The sequence below is a fragment of the Palaemon carinicauda genome, chromosome 17 (genome assembly GCF_036898095.1).
Source record: "Palaemon carinicauda isolate YSFRI2023 chromosome 17, ASM3689809v2, whole genome shotgun sequence".
In the NCBI taxonomy this organism is placed as follows: Eukaryota; Metazoa; Arthropoda; class Malacostraca; order Decapoda; family Palaemonidae; genus Palaemon; species Palaemon carinicauda.
The window spans coordinates 103,687,850-103,708,072 of NC_090741.1; the positions used below are offsets into that span (position 1 = coordinate 103,687,850).

General features: G+C 35.9%; 1 protein-coding gene across 4 annotated transcripts in view; it reads right to left on the reverse strand.

The window, feature by feature from the left end:
• The window catches only part of LOC137656882 (uncharacterized), a 246,518-nt gene that overhangs the window by 214,801 nt on the left and 11,494 nt on the right, over positions 1 to 20,223 (reverse strand). Inside the window, exons 1-2 of one of the 4 annotated variants that reach the window (XM_068391253.1) lie at positions 7,877 to 8,102; positions 4,311 to 4,489 (exon numbers count right to left, since the gene is read on the reverse strand). The exons of 1 other annotated variant lie outside the window; for it this stretch is intronic. Coding sequence is in view for 1 of the 3 variants with exons in the window: in XM_068391251.1 (XP_068247352.1) it covers positions 7,877 to 7,931 (55 nt within the window). In the remaining 2 variants the exon portion in view is untranslated. Of the gene's footprint in view, positions 1 to 4,310; positions 4,490 to 7,876; positions 8,103 to 9,271; positions 9,962 to 20,223 lie in introns of those variants that run through there. 2 more of the 4 variants (XM_068391254.1, XM_068391251.1) reach the window with 2 other exon arrangements.

The following is a 20,223-nucleotide window of genomic DNA, read 5'->3' on the forward strand; positions in this document are numbered from 1 at the left end:
CCTTAGGGGAAGTGTTCTGGGAACGTCTACTAGCCATCGAAGTACCTCGGTGAACCATTCTCTCGCGGGCCAGAGGGAAGCAACTAGCGTCAACCTTGTCCCTTCGTGAGAGGCGAACTTCTGCAGTACCTTGTTGACAATCTTGAACGGAGGGAATGCATATAGATCTAGATGTGACCAATCTAGGAGAAAGGCCTCTATATGAACTGCTGCTGGGTCCGGGATTGGTGAGCAAAATATTGGGAGCCTCTTGGTTATCGAGGTTGCGAAGAGATCTATGGTTGGCTGGCCCCAGGTGGCCCAAAGTCTCTTGCATACATCCTTGTGGAGGGTCCATTCTGTTGGAATTATTTGTCCCTTCCGACTGAGACAATCTGCCATGACATTCAAGTTGCCTTGGATGAACCTCGTTACTAGTGATATGTCTAGACCTTCTGACCAGGTGAGGAGGTCCCTTGCGATCTCGTACAACGTCAGAGAGTAGGTCCCTCCTTGCTTGGAGATGTACGCCAAAGCCGTGGTGTTGTCCGAGTTCACCTGCAGTGTCAACCTTCTCCGCACGAAAGTCCTGCATCAATGACGTTAACTGAGACTGCATGGTCTGCAGCAAAGACCACTTAGGGTCTACAGGAGCAGGTGCGGCAACAGACGGTGTGACTGCCTGATGCGGTACCGCTTTGCCTCTCTTAGGAGGTGAGCAGTCGTCGGAAGACTGCAGCGAGTCCGAACTGACCCAGTGGCTACAACTGGGCCGTTGGACTTGCGCGGAAAGGACCGACTTGCGCTTAATAAGCCGCGAGACCTTGGTCCATGGTTTCTTACGAGAAACCTCTTCCGCAGACGAGGAATAAATGGGCTCTCTCGTCTTAGAGTGGGTGGGGCGATCTTGGGTAGATACGCCCGAAACCACAGAGGGAAAACGTCTGTTCGTTGATCAAGGCCTCTCGAACCCATAAGTCGTTCGACATTACTTCACCCCTGGGCTTGGGAGCTTGCAAGAGGTCCCGGACTAGGTGAACGACAGGCACGAACAGACGAACCCTCGGACGCAACACTGTAACACTTTGCGCATATCACTTTATCGATTTTCTGTTTTGCACTTATTTCACTGAAATCGAAACTTTTACTGATTTCTACCTGAAACACGCAATTCTACCCTTCATTAAAAGGTAGTACTGTAATTGCGAAATCAGTCGTAAAATGCAGCTCATTAATACTAGCAAAAAAAAAAACAGAAAACATATATTAAGATAAAAAATTCAGTGGCTGGGAAAGAGACTAAACGCTAGTTCATATAAACTACGTTTTCAATCTCTCACCGCACATAGCCTGGGGACAAGAATAAAAACCTAGAAACGTTTTACCTTCCTCCCCGTACAGAGACTATTATTATTATTATTATTATTATTATTATTATTACTATCCAAGCTACAACCCTAGTTGGAAAAGCAAGATGCTATAAGCCCAGGGGCTCCAACAGGGAAAAATAGCCCAGTGAGGAAAGGAAATGAGGAAATAAATAAATGGAGAACAAATTAACAATAAATCATTCTAAAATAAGAAACAACGTCAAAACAGACATGTCATATAATAAACTATCAACAACATCAAAAACAAATATGTCATAAATAAACTATAAAAAGACTATGTCTGCCTGGTCAACAAAAAAGCATTTGCTCCAACTTTGAACTTTTGAAGTTCTACTGATTCAACCACCCGATTAGGAAGATCATTCCACAACTTGGTCACAGATGGAATAAAACTTCTAGAGTACTGCGTAGTATTGAGCCTCGTGATGGAGAAGGCCTGGCTATTAGAATTAACTGCCTGCCTAGTATTACGAACAGGATAGAATTGTCCAGGGAGATCTGAATGTAAAGGATGGTCAGAGTTGTGAAAAATCTTATGCAACATACATAATGAACTAATTGAACGACGGTGCCAGAGATTAATATCTAGATCAGGAATAAGAAATTTAATAGACCGTAAGTTTCTGTCCAACAAATTAAGATGAGAATCAGCAGCTGAAGACCAGACAGGAGAACAATACTCAAAACAAGGTAGAATGAAAGAATTAAAACACTTCTTCAGAATAGATTGATCACCGAAAATCTTGAAAGACTTTCTCAATAAGCCTATTTTTTGTGAAATTGAAGAAGACACAGACCTTATATGTTTCTCAAAAGTAAATTTACTGTCGAGAATCACACCTAAAATTTTGAAATAGTCATACATATTTAAAGAAACATTATCAATACTGAGATCCGGATGTTGAGGAACCGCCGTCCTTGACCTACTTACAATCATACTTTGAGTTTTGTTAGGATTCAACTGCATACCCCATAATTTGCACCATGCACTAATTCTAGCTAAATCTCTATTAAGGGACGAGAGTAACACGAGAACAACGTTACCCGCTTGAACGGAACGTTTTCTCTCCTCTCTCTCCCTCCGTCTCTATCTCTCTCTCTCTTTCTCTCTTGATTTCGCACCTAAGAGAAGAGAAGAGCCCAATTATATATTGTCAAAAAAACATGTTATTTGACTAAAGGAAAAAACTGAAAGGTTTTCCAAATAAAAAGTTCCTTTAATTTAGAATTTAAAACATTTAAGCTAAGAAAGAATGAACAAAACGTCAGAATCGATTTACTCTTACTGCAAAGTGAAACCGTGATACACTCTCTCTCTATCGTAACGATAGAGCGCATGTTGAACATCCTGAACGTCAACAACTGCGTAGTCTAAACGTTAGTTCATCTTTGAAAACAGTACGAAGACTATCAAAGAAATTCTTTCATAAAACATTACATTTAAAAAGTTTTAAATTCTTTAAAGGCTAAATACGATATAACGGGCTCAACGTTGATTAACTTCGGTTCCAAGTTAGGACCGCCTACTATCAGGAAAGGTCGCATATAAACAAAACATAAAAATTTATTTTTATATGTTTATAATAAATGGAAAGTTAATCGAAGAGGCCTAATAAAGGCGGAGAGATATAAAATATATAGATCTATAACGTGTTAAGCAAAATTACTAAAAACCTAAACACACTTCCGTCTAAGGGAAGGGTCGGCCATTTAAAAGTGAAAGAGAGTCCATACTCTCTTTGTCACCATAATTAAATCTATCCAAAACGTAGTTCAAGTTTTGAGATGAAGATAAAACACCTGCATAGCGAAAGCTCAAAACTAGAATAGTGTACTTCACCAAATAGTTGTGAAAACAAATCCAGTTAGTAACAGCGAATTAGTAGGTCTTGCCGGTAGCCCGACAGAGAGAAAATTGAGTTCTGTGTTTACATTGAGTACTGAGTACCTGCACGACAGATGGCGCTGTTGAAGTACACCCCCTACCTGCATTGCGATCGCTGGCGGATTTTTAACGTAGAGTTTTCTGTCGAGCAACAGAGTTGCAGCTTATATAATCACCGGCTAAGTTTAATATTGGAAATTTAACATTTCACATATGTGAATTATCATTTCTCATATGTAAGTATGTAACTCTGATCTTAATATTTTTGAAGTGTAAATAAATGTGTTTTCTTGTGTTAATAAATGTTATTATGTCTAGACACAGTTGTGTGGACTGAATGTTTATACAGTATATAGAAGGAACAGGAAACAGTTAAACGCTTAATAACAAGAAAAATATAACAATATTAATAACAATAACAATAATAATAATTTGTCCAAGAATAGAATCATCATCCTTATCCAGTAACAGCAGTCCGAGTTATCTAAATGTTGGCAAATTGTCTTGGGCCAAGTTGTCTTTGAGCTAACCTGCCCAGTCACCTTAATGGTGTGTTTCTATGTACATATTTTAAAGGTTTAAAGGCCACTCATGAATGGCAGAGGTAAGGGACAGTGACATTGCCCTAGAGACTGACCATATATACATATGAGCAGTGACCAAGCCCCTCTCCACCAAAGCTATGACCAAGGAGGGTACTTTAAAAATGTTATGGACAGGTTAAACTAGGAAATACATCTGAATAACCCAGTTGGGAAGCAAGCACAGTGTTGAGACTTAATGCTTAGAGAAAGCTAAAGAAACAGTGGCCTAAAGGTGGTTGCAGGGGGACGTAGCTCTCTCCCATGTAAATTTACCACCCAAAGGTTAAGTGTGGCTTTTTTTTTTTTTTTTTTTTTTAATTCTAAGGTGAATGTAGTTCATTGGGACAGGTGAAAACTTTCTTATTAATTATCATAAAGATTTTCTTTATAGGGAAAATGTTTATATCTATCTAAAATACAATAATATGAAACAAGTTTTACAATTTACAAAATATAATAATTTGGATTTACCTTGCCAGATGTGAAGCTGGTTGGGAAGTAAATACAGGGTCGAGACTTAGTCTTAGGGTAAGGTAAGGATACGTCAGTCTGAAGGTGGGTTGCAGGGCATCGTAGCACCACCACAGTAGGTAAGTAGGAAAGGATATGGCTCCTAGGTTAGATTAGGTGTTGTCCTTGTGTTCACTTCCCTTTTAAAGATGTAAATATGATGACGGCCATACTCAATAACTCCCTTATTTTCAACCCTATTGCTAAGAATATGGCAGTTTAAGGGTAAAGTTCCCATTAGGTAAGTAGGTTAGGTTAGGTTAGGTAGGAAAGTTTAGGTTAGGTGGTATTCCATGCACATACTCCTGTCTGTCGTTATACAAAGGCTTCCCCTTTTAAAATGTGTTTGGTTCAACTATAGAATGGTGCAATATTAGTTAGGACAGCGGGACTTGCATAACTTAAAACAATAGATCTTTGCAAATACAGTATTTTGAACGACATATACTACCTCTATTAACGAAGTTACAGATTTTAATATAAAATGCCATTTTTTCTCCTTCTGTCGTCACAGCACATCATCGGAAGCGTTCTTTCAACTGATAGTTCAGAAAAACACTGACAGGTCGTGCTTCTGCCATAAGTGACTTGTTCCAACAAAATAAAGGGACGAATGTTTTATATTTTAAACCTCTTTGTTATTTATTTTCAAAACAGGAATACAGTATGCAATATAATCAAAGCCCATATTTCATTGATCATGTTAATAATAAAAGGATAGGGTAGAAACGTGTGTTTGATATATTTAGTCTGATCATTGGAAATAGAAGCCAAATCCATGTTTGAACAGATGTTGGAATGCGAAGCTACAACTCATCCCTTAGTTAAGTGTCTATTCACCCCTTTATGTTTGTATAATTGATAATTAACGCTAAAATACTTGCCCATGAGGCTAACACATGTAGCGAAACATGTTCCGTTTGCCAGAACATAGGAGCAGTGAAATAATGTTTAATTGCGAGCGAAGCGAGCATACGGCAGAGTAAAAACCAATAAATGATTAGCTCAATTAAGTGACAAGGTATTTGCAATAAAACGTTTGAGCACTTAAAAATGACTCCATATAAAATGTGAAGAAAATCCCTGTTTTCTATGCATCCGGAAGTCCTGGCAAACAAATGCTCCAGTGTTTAAACAGTGTTTCATTACTATTACTCAGTTTTTATTACGGTAGTTTTATTATGATTACTTTTATGACTATGACTGACGGAAACAGTTTTAAAAAGTTGATTTGAATATAAACACTATTAGAAAAGTACACTATATTTTAAAGGCGTTTCAAAGATAATTGATGCAAATACCTATCACTAAACCATAGCTTTACAGTTATGGTAGTAGACCTGCCAAAACTCAATAACTACAGATTTCTGCCACAAATCATTATCAAAATCATCTAAAATGCTGCAAAATACATTACAAACATGTCTTACTTTCTACAAACCATTTATTGTACCATTCTATATTTTTACCATGTGTTTTTTCAGTATAACTTTTGAAATTTTACACCCGGTCTGTCTCAGTAGTCATTACTTCTTGAATTTAAGAACATCTATTTTATGAAATTAAAAATACGGATTTCCCCATCAAGTATTTTCATCTGAATACTTCAAAGTATAAACAGGAACACTCCTTATTTTCTCAGGTAAATTGTGGGGTGTATGTATGAAAGCGGCCTCCTATATGTATGAAGACGACCGACTAAGAATATGGCAGTGTAAGGGGAGTCGCAGCCCCCATTAGCGGTAAAGTTTTACAATCTACAGGGTATCATTTCGAACAGAAAATATACTGTATGTTTTCCTGTAGCAAATAGCGTGATTTAACTGAATTTGACCTTCATTTCAACCGCAAACAAACAGAACAACCGGTTCGACTAACTTCAAGTAGCCGAACTGGTTGTTGTTGTTGCAGTTGAAATGAAGGTAAAATCTGGTTAAATCACATTAATTACTAGAGAAAAACATAAATCTTCTGTTATAAGGTTTAAATATAATGGCTCTTGTTCCGCCGCGGGCTCGCTTTGATCGCCGGAAAACAAAAACATCAAGCTCGTATGTACTGGCAAGCGGTAATGTTGAGCTGCACACGCAAACATTAGCAATGTTACGCTACCATTAGCAACACCAAATATAAGGGTTCTTGATTCTTCACTGGCTCGCTTCGCTTACAGGAAAACAAAACATCAAGCTTGTATGTACTGGGAAGCGGTAATGTTGAATATATTTCGGTTTCATTGTAGTGAATTACATGGTAATGTAACCTAGGAAAAAACTACTGTTTCTAATCGAAAAAATTACGCTCTCTTCGAAAATGACATTCGTTCCCGTCGCAAATTAATAGTTTCAGAAATATGTATACATCTATATCCTCCAATAATGGGGGACCCCCAGTGGGAACTCGGGGTTTTTGGGTGGGGAAAACATACTGGGGAATCGATATATAAACGTAAAACAAGCCTTTTCTTCTCTATACATTACCTTCTTGAAATTATAATAACCGGAGGAAAATACAAAACAGTATATCTGGATAAACTTTGGAGGCGCCGTTACAAAGATTGTGGCATGAAAAAATACAGTAACCAGTGCTACCAACGTCCGATGTAGATCAAATGTTATTTTGTGACCTGTCATACTACTAGGCTAGGTTAGGTGGGTTTGTTAGGTTCTGTGCCCTTTTTGTACTTTTCATATATTGAGTAAAACTTATATGGAGAAATTATTTAATATATGGAAATATCTATCATTACTATCTTTAGTAATGTCAACATGCCGTTGGTAACTCTGTGTACCATGCGTCAACGTTGGTAACACTGTGTATTATTGGTAACGTTGCTAATGTTATCGTTCGTTCGTAAGAGAAGTAACACCGTGCATCTCAAAGTTATCCGAATTGGTTGATATGTTTGTTTACGATTGAAATGATCATCAAATTTGCTTAATTCACGTTATTTACGATAGGAAAACAATTATATTTCGTTTTCCCAGTATGTTTTCCCCACCCAAAACCACGAGTTCCCACTGGGGTCCCCCATTATCGTAGGATATAGATGTATATATATTTCTGAAACTATTCATTTGCGACGGAAACGAGTGTCATTTTTTAAAAGATCGTAATTTTTTCTATAAGGAACAATAGTTTTTTTCCTAGGTTACATTGCAATGTAATTCACTACAAAAATACCTATATTTCTGAAACTATTCATTTCCGACAGGAACAAGTGTCATTTTTAAAGAGAACAGACCTTTTTCTATAGAAAAGAGTAGTTTTTTTTCCCTAGGTTAAATTACCCTGTAATAAACTACAATAGAACCCCATTGGTTAAGTAGGTAAGGACACGGCTAATAGGTTAGGTTAGGTGGGAAGTTTAGGTTAGTTGGTGTCCATTTTCTATGCGCAAGGGAGGGTCTGACCGCTGATATACAAAGGCTCCTAAATTGTACTACAGTAAATATTTTCGAAGACTAAACCTATGCCTGCATCGTAGCCTAAGTTTAACATGTTATGAAAAGTTCGCCGAGGCTACTTACAAACACAAGCATTTATGGCCCCCAGCAGCCAGACAAGATGCTGATCGATCTCCATTATTGTTTCGGGGTCCAAAATATTTCACAGTTTATGACACCAAGGGATGAAACACCGTCACTAAGCCACCATGACTTTAAACGTTGTGAAGTTTCGAGGAAAACAAACTAGGCTTCAGGTTTGCAATGGTAGTAGTACCAATAGAAACATTGCTATGTAACGGCTCCCGCTGGGTAATTTACTTGTGTTTATATTACTTGAATTAGCACTTTAATTTTAACATTTTCAGAATCATTTCCAGTTTCCTAAAGTCATCATATTCTTCAATAAGTTATTAGAAAATAAAGGATTGTAATCAAATATACGGAATTGGCAAGACAACTCAAACTCAGTACTGCACCTTTTCTTCATAATAACATTGCTAATTATATAATCACTGAAGGTTTTCCATATTTAATTGTACTGAACTGTAATTATCTGCATTTTCTCTACTCGCCAAAGTCCATTATCGAGCTTCCCTACTTAATTTGTCCTTTATTATCATCTTTACCATGTCTTGAAAAAAATTATTTTCTAGAAATACTGTACTGTGCATGGAAAGACTATTTTTCAGTCTTTTGAAAGATTATCAAGTTATCAATTTCTTATTTATGTCTATCTTCCTCATTCTAGTGCCAAATATGCTCGTTTCAACTTATGTTTATCCAGTTTTACTTTCACTGATCCATAATAATTTTATGCTACTCAAATTTAGATCATTTATGGATCAGAAGCATATGCATTCTTAAGATTTACATTATTGAGGTATTAGTCTAGGAACAAATCTCATAATAAAAGAGCGGCTATTTAAAAAGAAAAACCCAATCTCAAGCTTGGTAACCACTTCTTTTAGTCTGCCTGCTATAAAGTGTTACAAGAAAGAATTTTGTACATATATTGCAACCCTTTTGCATTTCATTATTACTAGTAACTTTTCCAATATCTACTAAGCGGAAATCTGCCATTTTTACATGTAACGAATATCTTATTTCCAAATTCCAGCTGTATATTAAAATGGTACACAAATTATCAATTAACCTTTTCGTGGTGAAGATGGGTTGCAGTTAATGTGGCTTTCAATAGCATTTAACGTTTCTTTTTTCAGATTCTTATATCACAATAAGAAGGCAGTAAGATATATTAATTAGAACTGTAATTCCAAATACTAACAACCTTAAAATTTTGTTTTCGCTGTACGTTTTCTTGATTTAATTAAATTCCGAGGTATTAAGACATTTCTTATAATCATGGTATATTTTCAAGAAAAGCAGGAGCACAGGTTTTTAGTTCATCTGGGCCTTGCACTTTGAACTTATCACTCTCTATACAATCTTTTATGTGATGAACAAATGATTGCTCACCTAGGGACACGAATCTCTCAAAATGTCTCCATTCTTGCCGAGAACTTTGCTAATCAAGGTAGTTTCTTCTTCATTCAAACAACTTAGGAGTTAGGGGTAACTTCTCTGCAGCAGTAAGAATGCTAGCAGCAAGCATAGCCTTCACTCTAAGTAGACTTTCTTGCAAAGTTTAAATGAAGGAATTTTGGATATATTTGAGAAAATTTGCTTTCTGGTAATCAACTTATTCCGTATTTTCTTTCATGTGGTAAGATCTAATAATTCAAGTTATAAAAGAATGATTAGATGCTTTACCTCTCAGACAATTTTCTGAACTTTATACTTAAATTCTCAAAATAAGAAATATGTCTTGTGATTCTCATCTAGAATCTGGAAACCAGAATGAATCCATCTTCTAAATTGGCATAATTTTTTCCCATTTGAATGAGAAATTTCTGTCAGTGAGGGTTCCACACTCACCTTCAGTGGACTAACATGGACATACACTTTCACAATCTTGTTCTATGATTTCTTGTTGTATACTAGCTTTATTTATGGAAATAAAGGCATAGAATATAATTTTTTTTGTGTATCACTACCATGGTAGTTTTTCTAGAATTCCCAATCCTATATACTCATAAGGCCACTTTTAGCCTAGAGGAGCAACAAACAATCACACTAGTAGCCTTGATACCAGAATCATAACTGGGATTTGGTTCTAATTAACCTCTAAGTTGTAGCTTATGCATCACAGGCATGCTGAATGACACTTTTAAATCTAATAGTACACCTTTAAAATATAAAAGTACAGCTGTGTTAGTTACAAGCCAGGCTACAGCCATTTTGCATTGAAATGTTAAACAAGACTTTAATATGACATAAAAAAAAACTCTATACTGCGCAGTCCCCATCCAACTACTATAAAATTTACACCGGTACACTATCAAATGTATGTTACAGTATTCACTTTACGATGCCCTTGTGTTTGTAGTAATCTGCTCTCTCAATTAGGGTTGCAACTTGGCTTGAAATAATAGTGTAATTTGCAATAAAGCATAGTGGAGTGTTTTTATATATAGTATTTCAAACTATACTTTGCCAGCCATGTTGTTGGGAATGTCAATATTGTTTGCATATCCTACACAATATTAAGTACAAAAACAGTATTCAAATGGCCCTGATTTAAGTGGGGTTTGGTTTTAGAACTTCCTCTCTTACTTATGTAGTTTTGTTTAAAGAATACACAATGATTAAAACTAATCTTGTACACATTTAGTAATGGCACACTTGTAACCTTAACCCCAACCCCATCTATAAACTGGATATTTCAACAGGAACAATGTAACATTTGCTTTTATTAGCAACTTACAGATGGCTTTCATATTACTGACCAAACAAAGAAAATGTAAAGAGAATTGAGTACAGAACAGAATATACTGTAGATATAAAAATTAAAATTCCTACATTCTCTCTCTCATACAATAGAAATCATGTAAAATTTCATGCAGGACTCACATATTGCATTCATTCATGTACATATATTAATTATTTGAAATAGAAGCAGCAAACAGAAATGAATACAGAACAGAATATTAGTGAAGAGAAAAATTAAATTCATTCTCTCTCTCTCATAATGGATATACTGTATAGTAATTACAATTAGGGTAATTTAATTAATTCGGATTCAGCATAGTGATCAGCACTTTGGAACGTACTGTTCTCAAATTCACATAAGTGTACAGTATTATACACAAGTTGAGGACTAACAGCATTAATGCTACCAAAAAAAGGTGAAATGTAAAATTGTGCAAAAAAAAGTTACTGAATATCTAAGTTTACAAATATTCTCAATCATAAAACTGCTAAGACCAAATATAAATGACACAACTGGGGTTAAATTGAGGTGGCTCAAAATCTCCATCACAAAGTCTACTCTCATCTAACATTCTATTGCACCAGGAAGTACAGCATAAGTAAAATTAAATGGTTTTTACTATGCATGGGTACATCTACTGTACTTAGGATAGATGCACCTTCATATGAATTTGTATTACTACCAAGTCTACAGTTAGTAACTAAATTTGCATTAGATCAGTAATCTCTAGTTGCATTAATTCCTTATTAAACTTTAAACTCGTGTAAATGTTTGGTCACTTGTTTGAGATGTGTTATTTCTTTACAGTACTGTACTTTCACATTACCAAACAAAAGTCTACTCACCATGAGTGTACCACGTGGGGGCTGGAAGAAAACTATCAAAATAGTTGCATTAGGGTTGTGCTGAAGTTTAGGGAAGAATATGATGATAAAGGCAGATAATCAATCATGCTGCCTGCCACAACTAATGGCACTTTGTGCGTCCTTTTACAAATTTGTCAAGGTGACCTTGACATATAAAGTTTTGTGGAAAAATGATTGACACTTCAGCATCTAAAGAAGTCTCAAGTCATAAAGCTGTACATAAAGACTGTCACACCTGCAGACCATCTTGGTCTATGTCCATCATGAGAGCACTCTTGGTGGTGATAGAATAGGTTTCCATTGCCAATAAAGTAGGCTCGATATCTATTTATGCTTTTTCACTACTGTCACAATACCTGTACGCCTTACTATCAATCAGTCATCATAAATTGGTTTAACAAGACCATGAAGTTTGATCTCGAATCTAATAGGGTTTAACATTACCAAACAAATTTATTCTTAAAAGAAGTGAAAATTAGAGCAAGTAGGACAAGAAATAGCTAAAGACAAAAAGCAATACTGTACTAGGCCATGTACAGCCCTAAGTGAAATCTCAGTAGGTAGATGCCAATTATAGAATGTTTTGCTTGGAATACCAGAGGTGGATCATAAGGTCCTTTGCAGGTTCCAATTTGGGCAACAGCTGCATTGCATTCTATCTTTCTACTCTTCCTACCTATAGCTGCTCAAGTACTACATGTTCCAATTTCTGTCTTGTTCTAAAACCAAAAAATTCTTGGGTATGCCCTAAAAAATGATGCACATGGTCTCGGTAAGCAAAATTATGATACCTGTAATTACTACAAATGATTTTAAGCACAAATAATTACATTCCTACAAAACATCTCCATAATTTGTATCTAGACAGGTTTCATTTATTTATAATGTTAATTTTACTTTTGCATGGTACAGTATTGTATACGTACTATGGCTCCATAACGAATAACTCCTCGTAGTGCAAGTGCACTTCATGATGTCTAACAGGCTTCTCCTCCTCCTCTACTCCCAACCACCACAGTTTTTGCTCACCCTCTGTCTTTAAAGACTTCGGTCTTAGGCTTACTAGTTTTTTCTTTTGATAGTCATGAATTTAAGTCACTGAGATGGTTTGAACATGTGATGAAAAAAGATGAGAAACAGTTGGTCAGAAAAGCAGTAGATATGGAAGTATAGTAGCAGGATGCTGACCTGTAGCTATGTCACGGAAATCATGGAAAATGGAGATAGATGAAGACCTAGACTTCATAGGAAATTTGGTAGAATGATTACAAGACTAAAAACAATTGCGAGAGCTTTCCCATTTAACCACATAATAAAAGGGAAATTATAACATAAAAGCATTTATGACTGTGAAATCTCTTAAAATAGCTCACCCAGTGAAGTCTATTCCCACTACCATGAGGATATATGGAGACATACTTTGTCCTACTCAAGAATGGCTAAGTGAGTTTTCTCTTTCACTCCATCGATATCTTTTAGCGTGATGGTACAATTTCTATCAGTCCTGTCAACAAATCTTTTGCCAAATATGGGCTTTTCCTCAAAAATAAAAAAAATAATTTTGGCAATGTAAATCCATCCATTACAGAGGGGAGCACACTATAATTTCTTAAGTGTAATCTTGTTAAAAGATTTCTCACTTTATCAAATATCTAAATCTAATTGCCTTTGCAAAAAATAAAAAATGAATTCTGGTACAAAAGGCTCATATAAAGGCTGAAATTAGTATATTGAAAAGATAGAAATGATAGACCTGATTCAAAGAAATTTACTTTCTTTTATGTATTGGCATTAGAGCATGTTAAAAAAATTTTCATTCAGAATGAATAATGTACAAGTCATATGAAATCTAATATTACCTAAATATGATGTATAATTACACTTTATAAGTTACAATATTTGGCAGAGTCCAATGCATTGGTCATAAATTTTCACAGCAAGGATTCAATGTCTGTAAGAATTGCATACAAATAGCACTTTAATATTGTCCATCTCTTGAGTAAAACATCACCTACATTTATTTTGTGCATAACAGCTAAAATAACACTGAAATGTATGGATAAATTATAAGAAAAAATTTCCTTATATGATATCACATACTACAGAAGTATATGTTACTGTGACACATAATTTGTAATAATTATAAAGGAAATTCCAGATAAAATACAATATATCAGGATTATAATAACGAACACACTCATATAAAAATCTATGATTATGTATGAATACAAGTATGTATATGTCTGTGTATTTGTTCATGTACTGCATGTATGTAAGGTACTCTATACAAATATTTAAGTGCACAGAAATACACATATACTGCATATGTGACATATAATTATGGACTATAAAAATCAAATGTTCATGGCAAAAGATGCTTTGAAATTCCACCAAATCTAAAACCTGAACTTCAGAGCCTTGGAAGGCTGCTGAACTTATACCTGATTTTTAGAGCCACAGCTGAGAATTGAGGAGCAACATTAACAGACAAAATTGAAATTGGTAAATGCTGTGCTGGTAACCAATTTTTAGCTTTGATGTACCAATTATATGATTATATTGAACATTTTTCAATTGGTTTCCAATTTCAAGTAACAACAGTACTAATAGGTATTTGGATAGTAAGTTATCTTAACAGTTTCCAGTTAGAAAGAGGCAAGTCTAATTAAACTTCACTTAATAGATCATATAGGCCTATATCAAAATTGCCCATTAATTTTTCATTGTTATTTACTTCTTAAAAATACTAGATTTTAATAATTCTTTTTATCAACCCTTCCTTATGAAATGGAAGCATAATCAATGCCTTTGAATTTTATAACAAAATATGACATGTATTTAGGTAGTAGGTTGGTCAAGGCACCAGGCCCCCATTGAAAAACTGTGTGCTAATGGGTTCTTTGACTGGCCAGGTAGTACACCATTGAATTCCTCTCTGGTTACGGTTCACTTTGTTCTTTGCTTACATGTACCATATATGGGATAGTTTGGCATATTCTTTACACAATCTCCTCTTTCCTCATACACCTAGCAAACTCCACCATTCTTCTTCACTCAAGTAGTTAATTACTGTAATTGTTCATCTTAATTCCTAGTTGGTATGGGTAGAAGAGAATCTTTAGTTATAGCAAGCAGCTCTTGTAAAAGAACAATCCAAACTAATGTTCTCTAGTCTTGGATAGTGCCATACCCTCTGTACCATGGTCTTACACAGTCTTGGGTTAGAATTTTCTTGCTCGAGGGTACACTCAGCCACAATATTATATAAATTTTCTCTTCCTCATTTTTTGTTGTGTTGGGTAGGTTTAGTAGAAGGGACAAGGATTCCTGGTGGTTTACCTAGAGGTTGCAATTCCCCTATCTGCTCCTTTATTTTCCTCGAGGGTATTAATTTTTCAAAAGCATCGTTACTGTCCTTCCTTCAGTTTAAGTGGCTTTCCTAAAGGATAATAAGACTTGCATGGTGTTGGCTTTTCCATGATGACCTTTGGGTTACATTAATTTTTGTTCTGTATATAGTTGTGTGCATACTGATTTTATCATTATTATTGTGGTTTATTTTCAAATGAACCTTTTCATTGTTTTCAATTCTGATCATGGTGATCTGTAGAAGGAACAGAATCTAATAACTTGATATGACTTCTCTGGAGCTTTTGACTTTGCCTCCAAATCAGATTGTGAGCAAATCATAAGTGAGGCTAATCACAAGTTGGTTAATTATTTTATGCTTCAACTGAAAAGGAATATAATTTGACCCTAAAAGAAACCCATTCTGGTATTGCTCAGAAACACAAATGGTGAGCTATCAATAAATCAGCACTCATTGGTGTAGACCATACATTTCCTCCTTTCCTTGAACTAGATGACTCTGTCACTTACTGTTCAAAGAACGGCAACCCTTTGGACGATGCATTTGAAAGTATGTAGAGTATTGAGCCCACTCTGATGGTCCAGCACTTTGCTGCAGTAGAGGGGCTTGAGTGTCTCAATGATGGGCTGGGCAATGGCGGTGGGGTAGTTTATCCACCCTGGCAGGCTCAACCATACCGCTAAGGCCAGTTCTGAGAGACCAGACCAAGACTGGACCCCTATAGGCCTTCTCCTTCATTTCATATAGGCAAAGGCTAGGAGAAGGAAAACTACAAAATCAAACCAAACCTAACCAAACAAGACCCAACGGCGGAGCTTCCCAGATCCGGCGGAAGAGGGCAATGCCTATCGGGCAGGCAACAAGGCAGGCCTTGACATAACAAGAACCCGGCAGCCCGATGCAACCAACATCGGAGAAGCCGCCTGTCTCATATGTCTTGAGCCGCGGTGAAAACGATTTGGGCCAAGTGTGTGTGCGTGGCCGTTGCAAAGCCACGACCACCCAAAACAATAAACCCAGCTACTGGCATTCTGTCGTTTCCTCCACCCTTCTTCTGATAGGAGGCTGATGGCTAACGACAGAACCCAATACTCGGACACGAGTGGGCGCCGACGACGACGACGAGAGTATTGAGAAACTCAATCTTCCTCATTCATGTTCTTCTGAAGCTTTACTAACTAGTTTACCATTTCAATGCAATGAAATTAAAATAATTTGACTAGACTTTAATGCTTAAGGAGGTGTAGCCCTAAATGTTAATTTTCCTCTGTTTTTATGAAGACGCCCGACTTAATAGTTCCTATGTTGTCTATTACTTATTACAAGTTAGCAAGAAGAGATTAGTTTTGCACTTGTTAGAGAAATGGTAATATTACTTCAATAGGGATTGTGTTTGTGGTAGCTCTAACCCTGCTAATTACTGACCAATTTAAATACCTCCTATATACCCTAATCTAGATTCTTTTAGTTTTATGGCAAAATGCCTAACGGGTACAGTGCACTGAAGATTAATATCTATTCCTAGTTTGCAGTTTTGACTTTGGCAAATGCCTTGGAGCACATGCCATCCTTCTCATGATCTCAAATTCTGTACAGAAATCCCTCAAATTACTCGATTGTGGTCAGGAAATTTATATAATTGACCATGATTTTAATAATGATTTTGACCATATTAACCATAAGGCCCTCATTTTAAAACATTTTCTTTGTATGATTATTGAATTTCTAAATGATAGACTGCAGAGTAGTTATTGATCGGCACTCTAGTGACTAGAAATTTGTATCTAGTCTTCCCTAGGTTAGCATTCTTAGCCCATTACTTTTGATATTATATACACATATGTAGTTTGGCTTAAAATACAAACTTTTTGCATATGCAAAGTATGCTATTCTGTATCAATTCCATCTCCTGAATGTAGAACTGTAACTGCTGAATCACTTGAGCAATCTACATAAAATTAAGTGCAAAGTCTCCATTATGGGGTATGAAGTTGAACCCTAGCTCGAAGCATGATTATAAGTACAGTATGTCAAGGTCAGTGGCTCCACAACATCTATGTATTTGCACTGACAATGTCTCTCTAACTATATAGAACTTATTAAATTAAAAATTCTAGGTCTGATTCTTGAAAGAAAATCTATTTTAGAGAAACATCCTGCACCTTTTCTTCTCCGATTGCACAAAAATAGGATTATTGAGAAAGTAAGACTTCTCGAGATGAACTTATCCTGAGGAAATATTTTAATTCTTTCATTATACCATGTTTTGAGTATTGTTCTCCTGTCTGGTCTTCAGCTGCTGACTCTCATTTTAATTCAACTGCCGAAAACTAAGTACTGTATGCAGTTAATTCTATGATTTGCCTTCTCCATCATAAGGTTCAGCACTACACAGTATTTTATATGTTCTATTCCAGTTGAAACCAGAACGTCAGTTCAAACTTGCTGCAAATGGTTTTCTGTTGAACAGGCAGGTAGACATAAGTCTTGTTTCATAGTGTACATATGACTGATATATTTTAAAGTTACATATATCATATTTCATAATTCTTTTTGATTATTTATCATGTACATACAGTATAGTTGATTTGTCATTTCTCTACTTCCTTTAAATGCTGGGCTGCTCTCCTTGAATAAAGGTTGCTCATAAATGGCAAAGGACAGGACAATACCCTAGAGACAGGAAATACCCTAAAGACTGACCATAAATACATATGATCAGTACTTAAGCCCCTCTCCCTCAGGGAAGGCTAGGCAATGACTGCTGTTGGGCAGGTAGACATACAGCCTCTTCCAAAACCACAACCCTTAGCTCACAAGGATGAGGAAGTTGCAGACACTACTAGAAACTATCAAAGCTTGAGAGAGGTTCAAACTCCCTTCTTACAGATTGCCAGGTAGGGACTTTATTTTGCTTTTCCAACTAGGGTTGTATTTTGGCTAGTAATAACAATAATGAATGTACTTTGCAGTATTACTTGGGAGATGGAATTTCCCAGAACTCAAAAAAAAATTTTGGAAAATTTTTTACCCTGGCAGTCGAAAAAAAATTCTTAGTCGAATAACTTTAAAGAACCTGTATGCTCAGTGAAGGCAAAAGTCATGTCTGAGACATAGGTGACTGACCCCGTTTATTAAAAGTCATGTCTGTGACAAAGGTGACTGACCCCGTTTATGTATAGCTCTCACTCAGTTCAGACTCGCAAAACATCAATCCCTTTATGTTTTCTTTAATTTCCTTTATTTTGGTGTTTATCCATACACAACGGCTCCTAAAAGGTTAGTAGTAGCAGTTTTAAGCAAAAACGGAAGGTTTCGAGAACCACTACTGTATAGAACTAAGAAAAGAGATAATAAAAAAGGTTGAAGGATGTGGCCAAGTCTTAAACATTTCCAAAGCATATGGTATACTGGAATCGGCAATCTGCAAAATTTTGAAAAAGGAAGAAGCCATTAAAAGAAGCTAACATAGCAAAAGGTAAGTTGTCTATATCTTAGAGATGACAGACCATTGAGGAGGTTGAGCGATTGTTCTTGATATGGATTAATGAATAACACTTGGCAGATGATAAGTGTTTCAGATGCAATATGTGAAAATGCCAAGAAAATACGTTAAGACATCATTAAAACCACCCCAAGAAAAAAATGATGATGCAGATTCTAGTGAAGCTTTCATAACTAGCTGAAATTGGTTAAATAAGTTTTGAAAGAGAAATGGTATTCAATGTTATAAGGTACTGTATAGGGAGGCTTCCAGTTCAGACAAAGCAGCAACTAAAAAATATGTTGGGAAACTTGATGGCTTCATTAGTGCAGACATTTCCAACTGCAACAAAACGTGTGCCTCTTTTAGAAGAAAATTCCATGCACTAACATCACCCAGGTAGAGAAGGCCTTGCCTGGGCATATGTCTATGAAAAATACGCTAACTCTGTTGATGTGTAGGAATGCAAGTAAGAACTTTGAGGTTAAGTACCTACTTACTTACAATTTCGAAAATCCAAGGTTTAAGAGGATCAAGATGATAAAAGGCAACATATGCACAATGTGAAGGTCAAATAATAAATCCTGGGTAGTCAGGCATTTCTTTATGGAATGAATGCATATAAAGTTTGGGCTCAGTGTGAAAAAAATATATCCAAGAGAAAAAGTTAACACTTAAGGCCATCTTTGTCAAGAACAGTACACCTGTTCACCCTCTCAAAATGGAGAATGCATTGTTGGGGCAGTTTTCATTTATCACTGTCTAGCTCATGGCCCATAATACAAATCTTATCCAATCCATGGACCTATATGTAATTTCCAAGTTTAAAAATTGTTCATGAAACCCCTTCCTAAAAAAGGTATCTTCAGGTCACCTCCGAGGCACAGTTAATACTCGAGAGTTTTGGATGAACCATTTCAATATTTTCCAAGCTCTAGATCTTACTGATAAAGCCTATGTAGAAATGGTCTTTCAAAAAAATTGACTCTGCCTGAAGAAATTTGTGGCTAGACTGTAACAGAGAGGGACTTTGAACCTTCGACTACGATTGAACTTTTGAACAAAACATTATTTATTTAGGCAAGTCTATAGGCTTGGAAGTTTAAGGAGGACCATTATAATAATACAGTCTGTATTTTTTTTCATATTACTGTATATGTTAGTTACTTTTTAATATCATAGCCTCATCCTATCTGGAAAACATCCCCCAAAACTTTAATGATGTTTTGCTATTGCAGATAGAAGAAGTGGCCTACTTGCTATAGGGTTGCAAGATTTTAGTTGAAAATAATAAATAAAAAAATAGTCGAAGTACTGATAATAGAAAAATCATCTGTGACAACATTAATAACAATAAACTAAGACAATGGGAGATAAAATCAGCATAAATTGGCACCACGGTCATCTGTCTTTGAATATCCAGCTAGGGAATTGACCCTTTTTTTTTTTTTCTTTTTGTATTTTCAACTAAAATCTTGCTGCCCTACAGGAAGTAGGGCACTGCTTCTACCTGAAATAATGAGAAACTATTAAACTTTACAGATGTTTTCCTGATGGGATGAGGGTATAAAATTACAAAATAACTCAAAATATGAAAAATAAATTTGTTATGCAAACTATCATTGTATACCATGACAGCACAGACAACCAAGGAACTCTAACACCTTTATGATAAGCAACAATAGATAGATAAAGAGAGCATGCCTTCAAAGGAGGAGGAAGAAGAGGGATGGGATCCTGTCTCCAGTTCACCAATAAAGAAAATGGTGACAAATTGGGCTGGGTTAGTTTTGTAGAAAAAAATATAATCCAGATCAGATGTAGCCAGCAGAGCAAGTGATTTTCAGAATGATAATGCATTTTGAAAACATTCTAAAA